We start from the raw sequence: 22652 nt of genomic DNA, 5'->3' as shown, positions 1-22652 counted from the left end.
GAGTTGTGGTTGTGGCAGCAGTTACATTGGGAAAACGAAACAATATGTCTCGGGCCACGTTCCTGAACACAAGGCAGATCTGAAAGACGGCAGGACCAATACCTCTGCCGTTGCTGATCATTGTTTTAACGCTGTGAGCTCACACGAAAAATATTTTTCCAAGCCGGAGGTACTCTGCAAACCTACCGGCTACCTTCAGAGATTTGTTCATGAAGCCATCCAGATAAATAAACACAGACACAACTTCAACCGAGAGGATGGGTACAAACTGAGCAATCATTGGAAAGACGTTATTAACCAGGTAAAGTCTTAACTGACTGTGATGTTTCCATCCTACCTGCGTATGTCAGCTGTTATTTCCGACTCTCTGTGTCTCTCTCTCTATGCCTCTCTCTTAGATCTCTCACATGTCCTTTGGATTGCACTCTCATGCTCACATGCCCTTTGGATTGCACTCTCATGCTCACATGTCCTTTGGATTGCACTCTCATGGTGCTAATTTCTCATTAACACTGCTGTTGTGCGCATATGCCGGCATGATACTCTTATGCGGCGACAGAAGCTCATTCATGCTAATCTCCCTCCTTAATCCCTCTCTCCCTAATCTCCCCCATTAACACAACTGACGTGCTTACGTCCGTGGATGGAATTCCTTTCCAGCTCAGACCCCGCTTGCTTGCCCATCACCACATATATAACCTTGTTGCAACTGCTCTCTCGCTGGTTCAGCAGTTCCACTGCTGGATTATATTTTTTCCGCCTGAGGACGACCGCTTGTGTTGCGATCGAAACGTCATGATTTATTTTATTTTATACCTACGTGACTTTACCGAAAGAACCAAAGAGTATACATTTACATATTTGACGCTGCTCACAAAATGCCATGATCCAACACTGGCCCTGATCAGCGTGACCCCGCAGCTCTCTTGTCTTCCACGCAACGAATGGGAAGGCCCAGCTATGCTAGGCCCAAAAGCCCATCCTGCCTGCCCTCCCAACTCGTCTATTATGACCCCAGTCCGAAGCGTTCACTCAGCCCAAGATGGAGATGATCTAGGCAGGCGGCCGTGGCCTACTTTAGTCCAATTGGGTTATAAGGAAAGCCACGTGTTGATGTGGAAGACGACGATTGTCAGGATATAGACACTTCTCCGTCCGCCCTCGCGTGGTGCTGCACTTTTGTACAATTCATGGGCTAGGCGTCGATCGCAAAATCTCCTAAACAAATGCTCATAACTCCACACAGATGGACTCACATGCGCACTCGCTGAACTGCCACCTCCCGGCGATGGCGTGTGTGAGTTTTAACACTGTTATCCACGCATTCTGGCTTACTGTGTAGAGCGGAGTATCGGAGTCTCCTTTCCCCCTGCACATGCCACTGCTGTGCCTGCTGCTAATGATGAGAATGATGATGTGATGATGGTGCTGTTGCTTCTAAAGAGGATGTTGAGGACAAAGGATGAAAGATATAATAAGGGCAAGAATATTCTGATGAAGACGCTGATCACGTTTCTACCACTGTCACAGTCTCAACGCTGCCAATGCCGCCCACACCCGTGGGTGAACAGCACGCACACAGTGCCTCTACGCCGCACACACTTTTTACGACTTCCTCTTATTCGCAAAACATGTTGTGGACTAAATGAATCGTGCCGAGATTATCCACAGCTGGAAAAATCTTTCATGATTGTTCGTAGAAAAGAGGAGTTGCGTAGCAAGGTGATACTATTATCTGCACCTATGCGCAAACGCTTTGTGCCTCAATGGATTTATTTTCGTGGGCAGTTGCAGATAACAAAATCCACCAAAAGGCCTCGCCTCCCCACCATAACATAGAGGACAAGGGGAAATGTGAGAAACAACATGTCTGTATCACCTCCATTATGATCACTATCTTGTGACTAAATATACATTGTTCATGCAATTATCAAAAATATTGGGAAAGGAAGGCAGTAGAGGTGCACAGTGGGAGGTGCGGTCGCGAGCATACGCGTCAGATGAGAGCAACGGTGGGCATCCGGTGGAGAGACTGGGCCCCATCCAGGATAATGTGGAATTGCCCAGATGTGCTCAGTGCCATCAATGGATGCGATTGCTGATACAGCACTCTTGCGAGTGGAGGGACGCATTGATGTTCACGAGCGGCTTCGCTGTCCGCTCGTCCACCTACTTAAATGTGAACCTCTAGCTTACAACGCGTAAATAAAGTACACAGCAGTCTGCATATCTATGGACTCGTGTGCCTAGCCTATTTGTCCATGTCACTCTTTTCACCCGTCCGCCTGGCCAGTCTCAGGCTGAATATCTACCCATATTAAAATACTCTGTGTGTGCGCGTGTGCCTGTCGACACGTGCTTATCTTTCTCTCTATCTCTCTCCTTTGTGCATGGCTGAAGCCAGACGCACGGCCGTGCCGCTGAAAGCACGTCGCTGCGATGATTCGACGCGCCACGCTCCGGTACGCAAACGTCGCAAAGGTTGCAAACGAAACCGAATTTAAGGGAATAAATTCCCTGTGCCGCATCATAGCCACTGGCCCCTTCCATAGTGCCGCAATTCATTCGTCCCCAATTTAGCAGCGGCTGGACGAGACGTCTGTGGCGCGCATCCTAACTGCATGAACGGACGCGGCTTTTGTCCCAAATACTGCAGCGTGCATCCGCTGCGCTTCGTTAAGCGGTTGCCCAGGAAACCGGGAGAACGGCTTTTGGTTAACGAGCTAACGAGCGGGGAACGGCGGACGGAGGGATCGGTCGCGGGGGGGGGGGTATGACGGAGGCGGCAAGGAGAGCGGGGGGGAGGCTCACGTTGTCCATCATTTTAACGCTGCCAGTTGCTGCGTTGGGAACGGGAGAGGAAATTATTTTCCGTGACGACGCAATGGGAAACGGAGAGGGAAGACGAGGCGCGCGTTATTACGGCAGCGGAGAGACAGCGCTCCCCTGACGGACTCTGGCAAATAAAAATAAATTACACTACAGGATGTTTTGCATGCAGAGATCTGGGAATCGGACGGAGCTACGTATTGCCACGCCGCCATACGTGCACGCAAACAGAGACACCCTCACAGACACACACCGTGTACACTTACGAATACGCACGCACGAATACGCACGTGCATTCAAACAGCAATGGATCTGTTCACACGTGCGTACGTATTTGTGCGTGCATCACATTTTAAACACAATTATTGCATATGGAAACACGCGCACGCAACATAATCATCGATACATGGCATCCGACACAAAGGTGTCCCTTGCTCGGTGTTTATAAACCGCTGGGCCAATTGCTGTGCAGGCAGCCAGAGAGCATGAGGGGGTTGTAGTGGAGTGCCAGCTCGCATGCACGCACGCACGCACGCCCACTCGCCTCTGTCTCTCCCCATCCCCGATGATGTGTCTGAGCCAAATTAACCGTTACCGGGCAAATCACTTTTAGCCGAAATGAACCGTTACCGGGCAAATCACTTTTAGCCGACGGGCAAGATGTCTAGATAGAGACAGATACACGGGCATGCAGACAGACAAATAGATTGATATAAATCAATTTAACTGACAGAGAAAGGGACAGATATGCAGGAAGACACTCACACAGGCGCAGACTTAAACCAGTAGACAAAACAAAACCCATGACACCACGGAAATAGAGCAACACAAACGAGCCGTGACCTTTGGTGTCCAATGCGCAAATTGACTTAAGTCCTCGTGATGCTCAGCACGCTGATGATTACGTTAGGTGACTTTCATCATGCATCACAATTAAAATTGTATTGCACGAGCCACAAGCGCCATGGCAACGCAGTTAAGCAGATGTGTGGCGGCGCGTTTCGGCTGCTGTGCGTGTGGGTGGCAGTGATGCTGCCAGTGATGGCCATGTCAGAGCCACTGACCCTGCATGCTTGACATCCTAGATTAGAATCCTGGGCTTGCACGCGGATGACATAAAAAGCAAGGCTCTCGCAGTCGCGGCTTCAAACGATCTCAGTTTGGGCACAAGTGGCTGCCCAAAGGTGATGGTAGCAGCATCATAGGGCGCACGTGGGTGGGTGTTTCACTTGCCCCACCATGATTGGCCGTCGCTGTGACATGCAGCTCCACTCCCAACGGAAAGGTTGCGATTGTGGGGGGAGCGGGGGAATCGGCTGGGTCAACAAAATCAAGTACCACCGTGTGGGAAGTAACAAAAAATGTTTGACCCGATGATGAAACTGGTCCCCACCATAGGAATGTGGAATGTACGCCATTGGCTTGGCGGCGACAACATAAATAAGCACTGCCAAGTGAGCGTTCGACCACAGTAGAGAAAGTATTTTTATATAAAAAAACACAGTTGCTGAGCACAGGCCCTAGGGCCCAAAGCATCAAGCGCCCAGCAACAAAGATCCCCATCAGAGTTGTCACGGTTACGAGGACCAGGTCCTCAACGTAGGAGGAAACAACAAGCGAAGTTCACAGGGACGGCAACCACGGTGGTAGTAGTAGCAATAGAAGAGTGATCGGGAGGCCACTGGCCGCCGGCGAGCGAGTGATCGGAGCGAATCAGAGAGTGCTCGATGAGCAATCACTTTAACTGCTGCTCCACTCTGAAATCTCTCAGGTGCAGTGAGGTAGGAGCTGGGCGCTCCATCCCAGAGAGATGGCCCTTTGATCCGAGATCTACAATGTTTTGGCAAATCAGATGACATGTGATAAAAAAAGTCTTTGGAGGAGCTGCGTATTTGGAGCATGTGATGAGAAGAGGGCCCAGGGCATCATCTTCCAGTGCTGTTCCCTAACCGCCGTGTCTCACGCTCTTCTGGCCACAGCTTCTTTCACACCGTACATAGCCAACCACGCTAATCGGAGGTGTGAGTATCCACCTTGTGGCAGAACTAAATTGATATTAGTCTGACAATTAAATGATAAAGTGTGTGATGTACAACAAACTCATTTGCCTCCATGAACAAAATATGTAACAAAAATACCTTTTCCCCAAATGGTGAATAGATATGTGTGATAATAACATGTGATGCTACCAGCCACAGCTACACATCTCCTATGGGACCCTGGTCTCACCCGATACACAGCTCTTGATCCATTCCCCACAGAATTCTCGTCACGCTCAAACAGAACCCTTGAAGGATAACACAGGTCAAAGGTCGTAGCGGTACAACCTTGCAAGTGCTCACTCACACCACAGCTGGCATCAGGGCCTCCACTAGAGGGAGCTCTGGAGGGCATTTCCCCAACTGCCGATCGGCTGACTGGTGAACCCGTTTACTCGGTGGACTGAGGCAATGGGGAGTGGGGGGGTGTGAAGAGAAACCTGCCCAGTGGTTCATCTGCCGCGCTGGGAGAGAGACTCGAAACGGAGACCTCTGGATTGCATGTCCACTGTGTGCCAACTATTACACCAATGTGGTACCTCGCTGTGGTTGACAGCGAACTGCAGAATGTTGGTGAACCGTACGTGTATACTCATACCGAGTTCGTACTTCCCCAAGGATAAACACAAATTCTGTATACTTTTGTTCGTGACATTCCAATTATCCTCCATTGATTACAAAGGTGGCTTCATTGGATTAAATAATTGATGGCTGTTTTAGGCAGGGTTCTGAGATGGAAATGCAGCGCAGATGATACGTTAATATGGTAATGTGGTAATGTGCTTCGTGGTTTTTGAATTGGGGCGAAGCTAGAAAATCGTCACTCCACGCTGTCATTATCAAGTTGCATGAAAATGTAATTAGCCAATAATATGTAATTTTTTCGATTTAAAGCTTTCGTGACTGCAGGGATTCATCTTCTTGGTTCTTTCGGTAAAGTCACGTAGAAGGGAAGTAATAAAATATTTTTATTATTTTATTACTTCCCTTCTACGTGACTTTACCGAAAGAACCAAGAAGATGAATATGTAATTTATGCGTACATATATGTATAATACGAGAGTTCACCGGCAGTCGCCGATCGGTGGGATAGGCTGCGCCGGTTCAGCCATCAGCCAATCGAATGGATGCGCCAAGTTCAAGGGCGGAGCTCAGGGGTTATTGTGGGTAAACATCTAGAAGGTTCGTGAGGGGGCGTGGCTATAGGCGGGGCTTGGTGACGTGTGAAGGGTTATAAGGGGAAGCAGGAAGCAGCTAGGGGTCAGTGTGTGGAGTCTAGAGGTGAGACCACGTCTCGTGCCTCCGACACGCCAGCGGCCACGTGGCGAGCAGGAGGACGTCTCCTTGCGCGCCGTCTGCCAGCGGCGCGCGGGAGCGGAGCACAAGCGAGCTGTGCGCGGAGTGGCAACATCGAGCGCGCGGAACGAGAGTGGAGCAGGGTTGGAGCGAGAAGAACGTGGAGCTGTCCGGTCGACGGGAAATAAATAATAAAGAAGACCCGAACTACAGATCGGCGTCGAAGTGCTTTATTACATATGCATACGCACAAATATGCATAAACAAACCCACCCTCATGCACACATACGAGCAAGTACACACACGGATGTGTAACAGCTACAGGTGCACCACGCATGGATGCGAGTGCACTGCACACGCAGAGCCTCGTGTGGTCTTTAACAAGTGGGGCGAGCGCTGTTAGCGAGCAGCACTTATAAAGGCCGGAGTGGGTGGCCAGCACCACGCCCGAACACCTCTGTCTCCATAGTGACGATGTTTACACGTCACCCCAGGTACTCAGAGGCTAGGTCGACCTAGGGCAGGGGTCTGCAACCTTTAAGACATAAAGAGCCACTTGGACCCGTTTCCGAAGGAAAAAATAAACTGGGAGCCGCAAAACCATTGCAACATTTAAAACAAATATAACACTGCATATATTGTTTCTTACCTTATTGCTATATACAGGATCGTGCAGTCAGCTGTCAATCTGAATAAAAAAGGACGTTTTCACTTAACAATGTAAAATATATTTTTGCAAATTAATAGCTAAATTACCTGGTTAATGGGATTTTTGCTCCTGAACCTCAGTGCACAGTGTCTGCACATCAGGGCTGTAAGACGTCACCTTCATTTCCACACAGGCTTGCAAGCTGTCATCTGTGAGGCGTGATCGATGTTTGTTTTTAATATAGTTCATGTTGGAGAAGACCTGCTCACATACATATGTGGAGCCGAAGATCGACAGGACTCCAAATGCATACTTTTTCATGTTTATATAAGTGTTGGGGATGGCATTCCATGTTTCGAATACAAGTTTGTCCTGTTTGGGAAGGTTTTCAATATCACTCCATTTATGATTCTGAGCCAGAATGGCCTTCTGACGGGCAACATCCTCAAGAGTAGCGGTCAAGCATTTGAACTTGGACACCCATATATCTTTGTCGGCTATATCGGCCAGTTCCATCTCAAGATCAGGTTGACTTACACCTGCAAATGCAGTCATATTCAATAGGGATGGATCGATCGCCAGGGGAGTGACAGGGAAGGATAATGTCGTTTTTTCCTCTCTGAACTCACAGAATCGTTTCCCAAACGAACTCTTTGCATTGTGGTGATTGCAGACTTGAAATATTCCAAATTTATCGTATCATGACTTTGTTTGAACTCTCTCAAAGAGGGAAAGTGAGACAGTGTACCTCTCTGTAAATCTTTGACAAACACTGTCAACTTGCGCTCGAATGCCAAAACTTCCTCCAGCATGTGCAGGGCTGTGCCTCCTTTCCCCTGAAGGGTTGTATTTAGCGTGTTTAGATGTGCTGTCATGTCTACCATAAAATGTAATTTTTCCAGCCACTCTGGCTGTTCCAGCTCAGCAAAGGTGAGCTCTTTGCTGCCCAGGAAGGTTTTTACTTCTTCCAAACATGTGACAAAGCAACGGCAACGTTATTGCCTGTCACCGGGCGGGCAGTGTGGAGCGGAGTGGCGACCTGTCAGCAGCGGCAACGCCAGAGCAGGTGTCACAGTGCGCCTCCTCCCCTCGCTAGCATCCGCCCCGGAGCCGCGGTCAAGGTTCAAAAGAGCCGCATGCGGCTCCGGAGCCGCAGGTTGCCGACCCCTGACCTAGGGGAAGGCCCAGATTTGGTTCAGATAATTGTCACTGGGGTTGGTCGTGAGCAGGAATCAAACTCGGGTTGCCGGGGTTCGTGGCGCAGTACGCTAACCGCTACACTACAACTCTCCACATACACACATTCAAACTAATCTAATGATTAGTTGTACTGTATATAGCATAGTTCATGTAAACTGCATTTCACAACACCGTGGAACCACAGACAAGCTGGAAGGCTACCAGGCAGTGAGCCAACAATTTTGCTCTGCAGTTCTCTATATATTAAGATGTTTTGAGCCAATTAGTGAGTGATTACACGTGACAGGAAACCCAAGAATGCGAAGAAAACCCACGCATGAGAGGGGGCAACACTCTTGCCTACAGGAGGGATAGATGATATGAGTCCACAAGTTGCTGTACCGCATTCTGCTGGCGAGCTAGGGTATGGGAAGGGAGTCTCGCAACATTTTGTAATTTGTGTGGTGCTCAACAAACCCTCGCTGCTGCCTCCACACAGTTCTGGATTACAAATGCACCACCACATACAAAGATACCCCATATAGCCCCGGCAAGTGCTCTTTGCGAGTAGCACCTATGAAGGGTCGGCACAGCACACCAGGGGGTGGGTGGCCAGCACCACGCCCGGCCGCCTTTGTCTCCCTAGTGGTGATGTATACACACCGCACCAGGTACTCATTTGAAGCTGAGTCGACCTAGGGGAGGCCCGGGACCAGATAATCATCCCTGGTCTTAGCAGTGAGTGGCAATCGAACTCGGGTCACCAGGTTTGTAGCGCATTGCGCTATGTGCTACACTACTCCTCCCCACCACATACACACGCACACACATGCATGCACGCACGCACGCGTGCACACTCGTTTACTCATGCAAACACGCGCACACGCGGACGAGGCTCACAGAGATGCACCGGTGAAGAAGTGCACAGCGAGAGAGATAGAAAGATCAAGTGAGAGATTTGGAAAGAATTAGAGATGGAGAAAGACGCAGAAAAAGCGACAACAAGGTGAAGAGAAAGACGACTAACAACGAGAGATTGACAAAAGGGAGATGGTGAGGCACGAGCGGAAGGAGAGAGAAGAGCGTGATGTGGCTGAGCGGTACCTTGAGTGAGGGAGCCATTCTGCCCCGCATCCGCCGATGAGCATCGCTTCTGTGGAGAAATGCTGCACTCACGCACAAAGACACACAGACACACACCTCCGATGAGCACAGTTGGTTACGTACTTTACGAAAGAAGTTCAACACGCATGCATGCACACATAGATGCATGCACACATAGATTCGTGCCCCACCGTAGACTCCTGTGCTAAGGCCAGTGTAACACGGACAGGGTCAGCACAACGAGCACCGTGCCCGACCTCCTTTGTCTCCCCCCAGTGCCGATGACAAGACCCGGGGCTGGCGTTTGAAATAACGCAGTCGCAGCTCGCCAGCGTGTGCGACGCGAGTGCCCAATGGTGGCCGCTGCCGCTGGCAACTTACCCGGGAGCCAGTACTGAGGTCAGTGTCTCCGTAGCGATGAAAGTGCCGCCGCAGCATTAACCAGAGGGGGGGGGGGGGGCCTGCCGGGTTCGAAGCGCCAAACCTTTGCAACAAGCGTCGAACGTGCCCATTGCCGAGCCACGTGGTCCACCCACAGGAAAGCCACGTTGTGATTTCTCATCATTTCGGGTGGCAAGGTGGGCACGGTGGTAAAACACTGGTGTCTCACACCAGGAAACATTTGGAATCGATTCCTGACTCAGGAACTTTTCGTACGTAGGGTTTGTACATTGATCTCTGTTCCACTTCAGGTTTCCTCTGGGTTCTCCGATTTCATCCCAATGCTGAAAAATTACCCGCAAATTACTCATTTGGGATTAAACGTGGCAATGCTGGGAAAAAACTTAACAGGATCCCCCTGAAATAGTGGCCTGAGACCCAGCGAGGCTCCCCTGGGTGAACAAGCATCATAAGCACGCCTGCACCACTGCCTTTATTTCTTTAGATTTAAATTTTTTATTACATTCACAAACTAAAATATTACAATTGCGAATAATTTTCCCACGTGTCAGGGCCACTTCAGTGTTCCTATTTAGCCGCATTGTAGTACATATGTGGGGTGGAAATATCTCGCATTGGGCCCTATCCAGCGAATTTTATTATGAAAAAATAATAATACTGGGCTTACAACACGCAGGGCTACAGCTTCTATTAGCGTCCACAAGGCTGGCTACTGGATTCAGACTCATGCCCCCCTGCAAGTGAGGTCATTTCCCCACAATTAAACACGGAGTGCTCATTTTAGCGAGCTGCTGCCACAAAGTCACGCACTCACCGCAGCGCGGAAAAGCCAGCGCAGCAAGCGAGCTGCTACACAAAGTCTTCCCATACGATGCTGCCAACTTGAACCCGTTATGAATGCCCCTCTAATTTACCCAGCAAAGCCTCACAAAGTCGCTCTATTCCGGAGGGGTTCCGCATTTGGATACTTGGTCAATTTAAATCGCGCGTTTGGCGTGTGGGCGGAAACCACAGCGCTCCGGAGAGAGTCCACACACATACGAGGGGATAACACCCCCAGCTGGATTCACTCTACACGTGGACTAAGACCATTGCTGTTCCACCACCTCCTGGCCAGCTCAGTCTCTATTCACAGGTGGTCACCCACCTAAGCAGATTTGCGCAGGCTGAGACCTGCTTAGCATATGAGATCCTCAGAGATCGGGCACTCTAAGGGTAATTCTTAAATAAGTCGCGTGACTTTAACTAGGCAAGCCGCCATTGGGATCGATGGTCTGTTTTTAAAAGATAAAAAAATAAAAGTCCAAGTACCCATAATCACATGAGCAATGGACAATACTCATCACTGTTGGAAATCTTGTGGCAGTGGTGGCAGATCCACATTCCTATAAAAGGCATCAGTGCATTCATAAGACGACCGCTGTGAATCTCTGAGAAAACAGTGCTCATTTTATTGACCCCAGAGACTTTGTTGTGGGCCGAGTTGACTCCTGCCACTCGGAGCTTGTGAGCACGGGTCACACGCACACCGTCACACACTTCCTTTAGTCAAAGGTAGAGGTCGAGCAATGAAATTAGCTCAGGTGCACGGTGGACTGTCAATCCCAAAATCATGAGACATGGCTAATGTTGTTGATGACTCAATAACGAACTTTGGTTAATGATGCAGATACACGTTGGCCTCCTCCCGCAAATATGTTGCAGGGCCCGTGGCCTTCACTCAACAATTTCCAACCTAAACCATCACAAGTCAAACCCTCACCCGGCGACCCGATTTTGATTCCCGCTCACGGCCAACACCAGTGGCTTGGAGTGATACCTGAATCAGTCCTGTGCCTATCCTGGGTCTACTAAGTATTAAATGAGTGTAAAAAAAATCACCACCGGGGAGACAAAGGTGGCGAGGCACGGTCCTGGCCACACTACCCCATCATGCCCCGTGCTGACCTTCATAGGCGCTGTTACTCGCTAACCGCACTTCCCCAACAGTCCGCGTAGGCGACACGGGGGATCATTGTCTTTTGCGAGGGTGCATGTGTGTGAGATTGCAAAGGCACCTTAGTACACGCGCAAGTATTCATGTGTGCGATGCGACGCGTGAACTTATCATACCCAAATCACATCGTGCGCCTCCTCGTCGTCATCAGCGCCGCATTTAATAGCATCCCGTGTAAAGAAAACGGGGTGCTCATGAGATCGATGCCGTCCGTGTCGAGCAAGATATCTGTTACGTGGCAGCGTTCACACGGCGGGCAGCAGTGCGAGCGCCTCTGGGTGTGACTCGTGTCCCTCCTCCCCCTAGGTTCAAGTGGCTAAAAGCAAGATGGCGATACGGTCGATGTCATCAGCGCTACACGGAGACAGAGGTGGCGAGGGGTGCATCACCTCCACCTTGTTCTCAGTGGCTTTGATAGGTGCTCAGTAACCTCAAGCATGTCTGTGTGTGTACGCACATGTGTTTGCATGCACAGTTTGTTGTTGTTGCGTGTACGTTTGTGTGAATGTGTGCATAACTGTGTTTATAAGCATTCGTGTGTTTATGTGCATGTACTGTGCCAGCCTTCACAGGCGCTCACTGACAGCGCTTGCCCCAAAAAAGGCTGTTGAAGCTAGAAGGGGGACATTTGTCTTGACTTCTACGTGCTGCATATACAGGTGTGTGCGTGTGTTTTGCCTCACGGCAGATGGGGAGCGTACGTTCACAGGAAGTTCCTGTTTTTTTATGCTAATTTTGGTCACGTGACCAGGAAGTGACGATGTTAGATTTTCACTGTACCACGCGGGCGTCGGCCATTACACAGATAAGTCAAGATGGCGGCACGCATCACATCTCAGTGAGACCACAGCCGCACTTGTCCATTGTGGGAGCTTAAGAAGCATTATCTGTAAGTTTGTTTATATTCCTATAATATTGGCAATGCTGTTGTAATGTTGGAATGACCGTTATAGTGATGTAAATGCCTTTATGGTGCCGTTAAGTTGTTGTAGTAAATACGAGGCCTAGTTAGTAACGAAGCCTGCGACTTTCCTTATTGTGAATGTTACTTGTGATTTTGTAGGTCGAGTCAGACTTGTGCCTATGTTGCGATCCTGAGAGTAAAGATGACGAAGCATCTCATCCACAGTTTAGTGTTATGTGTAATGCTGTACATTTGGGGTGCAGTGGGATGAATACACGATGTGCCTGTATGCAACGCACCGGCTTGTGCTCTTGTCTAGCTGTTCAGTGGTAATGTAGGGGGCCTGGTCCGTCCAGGATCTATTGTTATCTAAGACAATGTTCTGATGCTGTGGTGTTCATTGTGTTGGTGTTTCCGGATTATAACAGATGCTGTATCTGTGTTTTCTCACCAGTTTTACCTTGTTACAATCAATAAATGACGATTGGAGTTGGACGTTCATCCTGGCTCCGAGGGTTTATTGAACGCAAGGTTATCTACTCGACTAGCGGTGCAACGCAGCGCACAGCGAGGCCGAGATAGTAAAAAGACATTCTTCTCAAAGCTCCCAACCAGTGCTGCAGCCAGCCCTGCAGCAAGTAAAACGACAGTCTTCTTGAAGCTTCCAACCAGCCCTGCAGCCAGCCCTGCAGCGAGTAAAAAGACACTCTTCTTGAAGCTCCCAACCAGTGCTGCAGCCAGCCCTGCAGCAAGTAAAAAGACACTCTTCTTGAAGCTCCCAACCAGTGCTGCAGCCAGCCCTGCAGCAAGTAAAAAGACATTCTTCTTGGAGCTCTCAAGCAGTCAGCCTGCAGCAAGCAAAGGCGCTCTCAAGCAGTCAGCCTGCAGCAAGCAAAGGCGCTCTCAAGCAGTCAGCCTGCAGCAAGCAAGGAGCTCTCAAGCAGTCAGCCTGCAGCAAGCAACCAGCTCTCAAGCAGTCAGCCTGCAGCAAGCAAGGAGCTCTGCAACGAGTCTACATTAAAATCGTGCTGCAAGCATCGCAGCATGGAAAGCCACAGTTCAGCAGGGAGAGATACTGAAGAAGGTGATTTAAGCAATCCAGGACCTCCCATCCTGCCTCAAGAGGACCAAGGGAGTTCAAGGCCCCAAAGAGAGGTCAGGTTGACACAACGGGCCTTGGAAAGCTATGAGGCTGAGAAACAGGACCTTGATGCCAGGATACAACGGGCATGGAACCGGGTTGAAGCAGATTCATCTGAAGCTTCAAACGCCTCAGACACAGTGGCCTCAATTCAGAGGGCCATCCAGCGAGTGAATGTGAGCAGCTCAAGCTACAAGCTCCTGGTAAATAAATACATCTCCCTCCTGATGAAGGTGAAAACAGATGAGGGCATTGAGGGAGTGCGCACGCAAGAACACTTCCTCGAACTGCTCGATGATAATGTGCAGGCAGTGATACAAGATGCAATGGACCGTGTGGAGGGCTCAAGAGAGACACGATCTCAGCACTCTGTCTCATCCAGGTCCACCACAAGATCTAAAGCCTCAGCACACTCACATATATCATCTACTAGTATGACAGCAGCTCAGGCACGCGCCGCAGCAGAAGCAGCAAACGCCCGTATCGCCTACATGGCTGAAGAGGAAGCCATGCTAATTGAAAAGGCTCGCATACAAGAAGAAGCAACCATAGCAACTGCTGCCGCACGGAGGAAAGCAGAGCAGGAAGAAACAAGCATAGCAACTGCTGCCGCACGGAAGAAAGCAGAGCTTGAAGAGCAAGAGAGTATATTAGTGGCTACCGCCACGCGGAAGAAAATTGAGCTGGATGCTAAGTTAAGCACCCTACAACTCAAACGGGAAGCAGCTGCTGCAAGGGCCCAGGCAGAGGTGCTCGAAGCAGCAGCCAACCTAGATAAGGAAGAGAATTGGAGTGAGTTTGGCACTCAGATACCTGTCAAGGACCGTGATCAACTCACCAGAAAAAATATTTTGGACTGGTCTGAACAATGCCTCAATGCTCCTCCACCAAACAATACTGAACAAAGGGTGGACGTTCAGGCTTCGCCATCTCCACACCGAATGAACATGAATGCTGACTACAGGAATGGTGGAAATGCATATCCTGCCCTGAGAGTTAGTCGCCGACTCAGCGTCGCGCACGTGGGGTCAGACGTGGATGCACCAAGTCAGACCCACATTCCAGACAGTCACATAAGGGGACCCAACCAACGTGATCGAAACCCTTTGGGCTCACAGTCCAACGCCATCGCAAATGACGGCATGCAAGGCAATACAGCCAATAATGCCACCTCACAAGCGCCAGTATGGACACACCCTGGATCAGCAGGACTAGGGGACTTTGCTAGGTACCTGGCTCACCGCGAACTAATCAACACAGGACTCGTTAAGTTTGATGACCACTCTGAGAACTATCGAGCCTGGAGATCTACCTTCAGGAATGCAATCCGAAATGCAGACATCTCTGCAAGTGAAGAACTCGACCTGTTGGTGAAATGGTTAGGAAATGAGTCTGCAGAGTACGCAAAGAGGATCCGGTCAGCACACATTGACGACCCCACCTCAAGCCTGCATGCGGTGTGGGAGAGGCTCGAGGAGTGCTATGGTAGTCCAGAAACCATTGAGAAGGCTCTCTTCAAGAAGTTGCAGAACTTTCCAAAAATCTCTGGTCGAGACAATAAAAGGTTACGGGAGCTTGGAGATCTTTTGATGGAGCTTGAATCAGCCCAGGCTGATCCCTACTTACCAGGTCTCATTTTCTTGAATACCTACCATGGCGTGAACCCCATCGTAGAGAAATTGCCATTTGACGTGCAGGAAAAATGGACAGCGGGTTCAAGATACAAGTCAGAGCATCAGGTTGCATTCCCCCCATTCTCTTTTTCTCAAAGTTTATCCGCAACCTGGCTAAGACTAGAAATTACCCGAGTTTCATGTTTGGCACCACGGGGATTTCCAGTCCAGATCTCCCAAAAATGGAAAGAACGATGGCGAAACGAGGAACAGCGAGAGTGCCAATTTCCGTACACAAGACTGAGGTCTCTCCTACGACATTCGCAAACTCCGTCCAAGCAACCACCACAAAGAAAAAGATAGAGGATCCAGAGAAGCAATGCCCATTGCATGATAAACCTCACTCCCTCCAGAAATGCCGTGAGTTCAGGAGGAAGCCATTGGAAGAGCGGAAGAACATGCTGAAAGAATTTGGAGTGTGCTTCAAATGCTGTGCTTCTACAAACCACCTTGCAAGGAATTGCAAGGCAGATATCAAGTGCGAGGAATGTGGCAGCGACAAACACGCAACTGCTATGCACACATTTTACTCGAAACCAAGTGGCACTAAGGCTTCGGATCCCGAAGCAGAGCACGGCGGGGAGCAAGGCGAGACCGTCGCACTCACTTTGTCAATCACAACCAAATGCACAGGAGTCTGTGGAGAAGGCTTCAAAGGAAGATCTTGCTCAAAGATATGCCTCGTCCGAGTCTATCCCAAAGGACATCCTGAAAGGGCAGTAAGGATATACGCCATAATGGACGACCAGAGCAACAGGTCTTTGGCAAGGTCAGAGTTCTTTGATCAGCTAAGTGTAGGTGGGAATTCCTTTCCATACACGCTCAGAACATGCTCAGGACTGATGGAGACAGCGGGAAGAAGAGCGAGCGGCCTCATGGTGGAAGCCATAGATAGCACCATGAAGCTAGCCCTTCCTACGGTGACAGAGTGCAACGAGATACCGGACGACAGGAGTGAGATTCCCACGCCCGAAGTTGCACGTCACCACCCACACCTGAAACCCATAGCAGAGTTCATCCCGCCATTGGATCACACGGCACAGATTTTACTTCTGCTCGGCAGGGACATGCTGAGAGTCCACAAGGTTCGCAATCAACGCAATGGACCTCACGACGCTCCCTACGCCCAGAGACTCGACCTAGGATGGGTCATCGTAGGTGACGTTTGTCTCGATGGAACACACAAACCAGACCACATTAGCACATTCAGAACGAGTGTGCTCGTGAATGGACGCACGTCGCTCTTCAAACCGTGCCCCAACCACTTCACGCTGAAAGAGAAACTCGGCGAGAGAAGTCAAGGCTGTACCGTGCAGACTTACGAAGAAACCACCACGACTTCGCTTGTACATCCACCATCTTCGCTGGATTTTGTTCCTCCACGTTTCTCCAATCCAGTCCTCACTGACAAGAGGAAGCCAAAGACGAAGCCGCTGCTCGTCGCTCTGCTGGTGGTCGTGGCGGTGGTTGCTGCGGCCGTGGCTTCTTCGTTCCTAGACCCGGAGCTGTCATCCGAGTGGGAATCCTGGAAGGAGTTCCACGGCAAGGCCCCACAACCGGAACATACCATCCCAAGGCTTGAGCTGTGTGGAGCGGTTCTTGCTACAGAGGTGGCGGAACTGATCTTAGACGAATTTGACGTCAAACTGGACGCGGTCAAGTTTTACACGGACAGTAAGGTCGTACTAGGCTACATAAACAACCAAACCAGAAGGTTCTACACCTACATCAGCAACCGGGTGGAGCGCATCAGGAGATCGACGCAGCCGGAGCAATAGAATTACGTTCCAACTGACCAGAATCCAGCAGATCTCACAACTAGGTCTGTCCCTGCATCTCTGCTGAATCAAACCATCTGGCTGACGGGTCCAGCGTTCCTGTTACGATGTGACGGTGGCCCATGTACTACCAAGGAGACCTTTGGACTCATAGAGCCCAAGTCAGACAAGGAGATTCGTCCTCAAGTGACAACTTTCGTAACAAATGTGCGACCAAGAAGTCCACTGAGTCCACACCATTTTGAACATTTCTCGAAATGGACGACGCTCGTGCGAGCGATAGCACATTTAACGCATATCGCAGACTGCTTCCACCGCCCAATGAGAGGCACCACTGATAGCTGCAATGGATGGCATCACTGCACAGTGCCACGCACTGAAGACGAGCTTTCCAGACCAAGGAAATCAATCTTCCGCTGTGTGCAACAGGCAGCTTATACAAGTGAGATCAAGGCCATCAACAAGGGAGAAGACCTTCCTAGGGTCAGCACCCTCAGGAAGCTAAACCCCAGGATGGATAAAGACGACTTGCTCAGGATCGGTGGTCGGCTAGGGAATGCCAAATTAGATGAGAATGAATAAAACCCCTTCATAATCCCGAGCCAGAGCCACATCGCAATTTTACTTGTGCGCCACTACCACGAGAAGGTCAAGCACCAAGGTCGGCACTTCACAGAAGAAGCAATCCGATCTGCAGGGCTGTGGATCGTTGAAGCAAAGAGGTGCATCGCCAGCACAATCCACGAGTGTATCTGGTGTCGTAAGCTACGTGGAAAACAGGAAGAAAAGAAAATTGCAGACCTCCCAGCCGATCGACTCAGTGTGGAACCTCCCTTCACCTCTGTAGGGATAGACGTGTTCGGACCATGGACAGTCATCTCCCGCCGCACCAGAGGAGGGCTCGCGAACAGCAAACGTTGGGCAGTGCTGTTCACCTGTATGAGTACACGAGCAGTGCACATCGAAGTCATCGAGTCCATGGACTCTTCGAGCTTTATAAATGCACTCTGGAGATTCTTCGCCATCAGAGGGCCAGCCAAGCAACTCCGTTCTGATTGTGGAACCAATTTCATAGGAGCATGTAAAGAGCTTAAGATCAATACGGAGAATGTCGAAGATGATTCTGTCAGGAAATACCTGTGACCAAGGCTGCACATGGATCTTCAATCCTCCCCACTCTTCGCATATGGGTGGAGCCTGGGAACGCATGATCGGGATTGCTCGACGCATTCTCGACTCCATGCTATGTGATGTCGGGTCCACACGGCTCTCTCACGAGGTCTTGGCCACTCTCATGGCCGAGGTCTCAGCCATAATTAACTCAAGACCCCTGATCCCCGTCTCAACCGACCCGGAGTCACCATTCATCTTGACTCCTGCTACACTTCTTACCCAGAAGACAGATGTGCTCACAGCACCTACCGAGGAGGCCAGCACTGCAGACCTCTACAGACGTCAATGGAGACAAGTGCAGAGCTTCGCGAACACGTTCTGGCGTCGCTGGAAAAACGAGTACCTTACGACACTCCAAGTGTGCAACAAGTGGCAGTCTAACAGACCAGACATCCAAGAAGGCGACCTCGTCCTACTGAAGGACAACCAAGCCAAACGGAATGAGTGGCCAATGGGCCGCATCCTCAAGTCGATTCCAAGTGCCGATGGAAAAGTTAGAAAGGTCGATGTTATATGATTGCGAAGCAAGGTGTCGCAAGAACTTTCATCAGGCCCATAGTCGAGATAGTACTACTTCTCTCTCGCAAAATATGGACGAATAAGTCGACCCGTTGAAGTTGTTATACACTTGTTTATGAGATAGGAAATAAATGGTGGTATCTCCTAGATACCAGACGGGGAGTGTCTTGCCTCACGGCAGATGGGGAGCGTACGTTCACAGGAAGTTCCTGTTTTTTATGCTAATTTTGGTCACGTGACCAGGAAGTGACGATGTTAGATTTCCACTGTACCACGCGGGCATCGGCCATTACACAGATAAGTCAAAATGGCGGCACGCATCACATCTCAGTGAGACCACAGCCGCACTTGTCCATTGTAGGAGCTTAAGAAGCATTATCTGTAAGTTTGTTTATATTCCTATAATATTGGCAATGCTGTTGTAATGTTCGTTATAGTGATGTAAATGCCTTTATGGTGCCGTTAAGTTGTTGTAGTAAATACGAGGCCTAGTTAGTAACGAAGCCTGCGACTTTCCTTATTGTGGATGTTACTTGTGATTTAGTAGGTCGAGTCAGACTTGTGCCTATGTTGCGATCCTGAGAGTAAAGATGACGAAGCATCTCATCCACAGTTTAGTGTTATGTGTAATGCTGTACATTTGGGGTGCAGTGGGATGAATACACGATATGCCTGTATGCAACGCACCGGCTTGTGCTCTTGTCTAGCTGTTCAGTGGTAATGTAGGGGCCTGGTCCGTCCAGGATCTATTGTTATCTAAGACAATGTTCTGATGCTGTGGTGTTCATTGTGTTGGTGTTTCCGGATTATAACAGATGCTGTATCTGTGTTTTCTCACCAGTTTTACCTTGTTACAATCAATAAATGACGATTGGAGTTGGACGTTCATCCTGGCTCCGAGGGTTTATTGAACGCAAGGTTATCTACTCGACTAGCGGTGCAAAGCAGCGCACAGCGAGGCCGAGATAGCGTGTATTTACTGTTGTGCAGTTTACTTATGTGTGTATATGGGCTGTCTCTGTATCTGTGTGCGTACGTAATGGGGGAGTGCTAGTGTAGCGGTTAGTGCACTACGCACCCAGTGACCCGAGTTCGATTTCCTCTCACGGCCAACACTAGTGACGATTATCTGAACCGGTGCTAGGCCTCCGCTAGGTTTACTCAGCCTCAAATGAGTACCTGGCACGGTGTGTAAACATCGCCATTAGGAAGACAAAGCCGGCTGGGCATCGTGTTGGCCACCCACCCCCTCGTTTCCCGTGCCGGCATTCATAGGCGCTCGCTAACGGCACTTATCCCAACAGTCTGTTAAGGCTATACGGGGGATCTTTGTGTTAGTATGTAATGTGTATACTGTAAATGTGTATGGGTGCATGCGCCATGTGAGTGTGTACTGCGTGTGAGTGTGTCGGAGTTGGTGATCCGGCTGGCGTTGATTGATGAGCGTGGCTTGTGAACTCTTTGAATTACAAGCGCAGGAAACACTGCACTGTGGCTATTAATACGTTGGCCATTAACAACAAGAACCAAATGTAAAAATGTCACGAGTAGCTCCTCCAACCACTCTTCCTGTGTGCTTCATGCGGCACACACGCGAGACGTGTGGCCCCGAGGACAACAACCCCCTCCCCCTTTTAACAGACGGACCTGTGGGGCAAGTGCTGACAGGCGAATCGCACAGTGGCAAGCAATTTGTGTGTAAACCTAGCCTGGGCTTCCTCTAGGTTCACTGCGTTTAAACTTATGATGCAGTGCCCCTGGCAGTATGGTCGTGACTATCAGTACCGGGGCACCCGAGCATTGTGCCATCATGCGCCACCACACATTGCCACGCGCGCCACCACACATTGCCACGCGCGTCGCCACCGCCATGCGTCGCCGCCGCCACGACCACCACGCGTGCCCCCACCACCACACACCCCACTGCACATCGCCAGATGCCCCCACATACTACCACGCGCCCCAATACACGCCACCTCACACCTCTGCTCGCCTTAATAGGCTCTCACCAAGACCACTTGTCCTATCAGCCAGCCCAGGCTATTAAGGTCATCACTGTGGCTGTGTGCACGTGGTGTGTGTGGTGCGTGTGTTGTGTGTTTGCGTGTGTTGTGTGTGTGCGCATGTGTTTAGATGTGCATGGGCACGCACAAGTGTTTCCGTATGCATGTGTAGTTACGTGATTCTGCGCGTGTGCGTACGTACACTCTATCTCCATTACATTAGCAGTGTGTGTGCGTATGCAGCCAAGCTGGATTTCTGACTAAAAATATGACTGTGTCCAGGGAGGTTTCCGAATGGCATCGAGTGACGCGTGCACACGAGACGACGGACACGCCGGCCTCCATCAGGCGCTGCTCGCCAGCAGCACTTGCCCCAACACTTCGTGGGGGTTACATGGGGGGATCTCGTCTTCGTCGTCCTTTGCGTGCATCTGCGCGTGTGTGTACACGTGTGTCTGTGTGTACGGTTGTGTGGGGTGCGGTGATGTAGCAGTTATCTCAGCTGCGCTACGAACTCGGCGACTTGAGTTCGTTTCTCACTCACGGCCAACACCGGTGACAATTATCAGAATCGGTCCTGGGCCTCCCCTAGGTCAACTCAGTCTCAATTAAGTACCTTGTGCGATGTGTAAAAACATTGCCACTTTGGGAGACAAAGGCAACTGGGCGTGCTGCTGGCTACCCACCCCCACGTGTGCCGTTCCGGCCTTCAAAGGAGCTCGCTAACAGAACTTGCCCCAAGTCTGTTACGGCTATACTGGGGGATCTTTGTTCAATTACCACCAAACCACAAATAAAATACCTAAACCAACTTGCGCCGGAGGCCCCAGGGGGAGAGGCACATATGACATCTCCTGGCTAAACCCCGCTGGTGGAGACAGGAGACAGAACCCTCCCTCCCAACCCCTGGGGTTCCTCCAGATACATCTGGACACGACTATGGTTGGCCACGTGGAATACTTGAACGCTCACGGCAGAGGAGAGGTTGCCACTCTTCTGTTGAGATGGACTCGTGTTGAGTACAGAGGTCCCAGGTGGACTGTTTCTAATTCTGTCTGGTGGACTGGTTCTGGCTCCAGTCACTATGCGGGGTGGACACTTCACTCGGGGTAAAGGAAACTGCCAAACAACATGATTTGTACGTTTGCCCACTGACAAAGAAATTATCAGTCTATAATTTTAATGGTAAGTTTATTTTAACAGTGAGACAGATTAACTACAAAAAAAATCCAGAAAAACGCATGTCAAAAATGTTATAAATTGATTAGCATTTTAATGAGGGAAATAAGTATTTGACCCCTCTGCAAAACATGACTTAGTACTTGGTGGCAAAACCCTTGTTGGCAATTACAGAGGTCAGACGTTTCTTGTAGTTGGCCACCAGGTTTGCACACATCTCAGGAGGGATTTTGTCCCACTCCTCTTTGCAGAACTTCTTCTTCAAGTCATTAAGGTTTCGAGGCTGACGTTTGGCGACTCGAACCTTCAGCTCCCTCCACAGATTTTCTATGGGATTAAGGTCTGGAGACTGGCTAGGCCACTCCAGGACCTTAATGTGCTTCTTCTTGAGCCACTCCTTTGTTGCCTTGGCCGTGTGTTTTGGGTCATTGTCATGCTGGAATACCCATCCACGACCCATTTTCAATGCCCTGGTTGAGGGAAGGAGGTTCTCACCCAAGATTTGACGGTACATGGCCCTGTCCATCGTCCCTTTGATGCGGTGAAGTTGTCCTGTCCCCTTAGCAGAAAAACACCCCCAAAGCATAATGTTTCCACCTCTATGTTTGACGGTGGAGATGGTGTTCTTGGGGTCATAGGCAGCATTCCTCCTCCTCCAAACACGGCGAGTTGAGTTGATGCCAAAGAGCTCCATTTTGGACTCATCTGGCCACAACACTTTCACCCAGTTGTCCTCTGAATCATTCAGATGTTCATTGGCAAACTTCAGACGGGCATGTATATGTGCT

The 22652-nt window shown here is 50.0% G+C and overlaps 1 protein-coding gene across 1 annotated transcript in view; it reads right to left on the bottom strand.

The window, feature by feature from the left end:
• Positions 1-22652, bottom strand: part of LOC144723750 (uncharacterized) — a 241233-nt gene that overhangs the window by 40905 nt on the left and 177676 nt on the right. The window contains exon 5 of the mRNA XM_078602681.1: positions 9097-9158. Coding sequence (XP_078458807.1) covers positions 9097-9158 — 62 coding nt within the window. The remainder of the gene's footprint in view (positions 1-9096; positions 9159-22652) is intronic.

This window comes from Lampetra planeri, chromosome 18 (assembly GCF_965212315.1).
Source record: "Lampetra planeri chromosome 18, kcLamPlan1.2.h2, whole genome shotgun sequence".
Taxonomy (NCBI): domain Eukaryota; kingdom Metazoa; phylum Chordata; class Hyperoartia; order Petromyzontiformes; family Petromyzontidae; genus Lampetra; species Lampetra planeri.
This window is presented reverse-complemented; position numbering and strand designations above follow the sequence as displayed.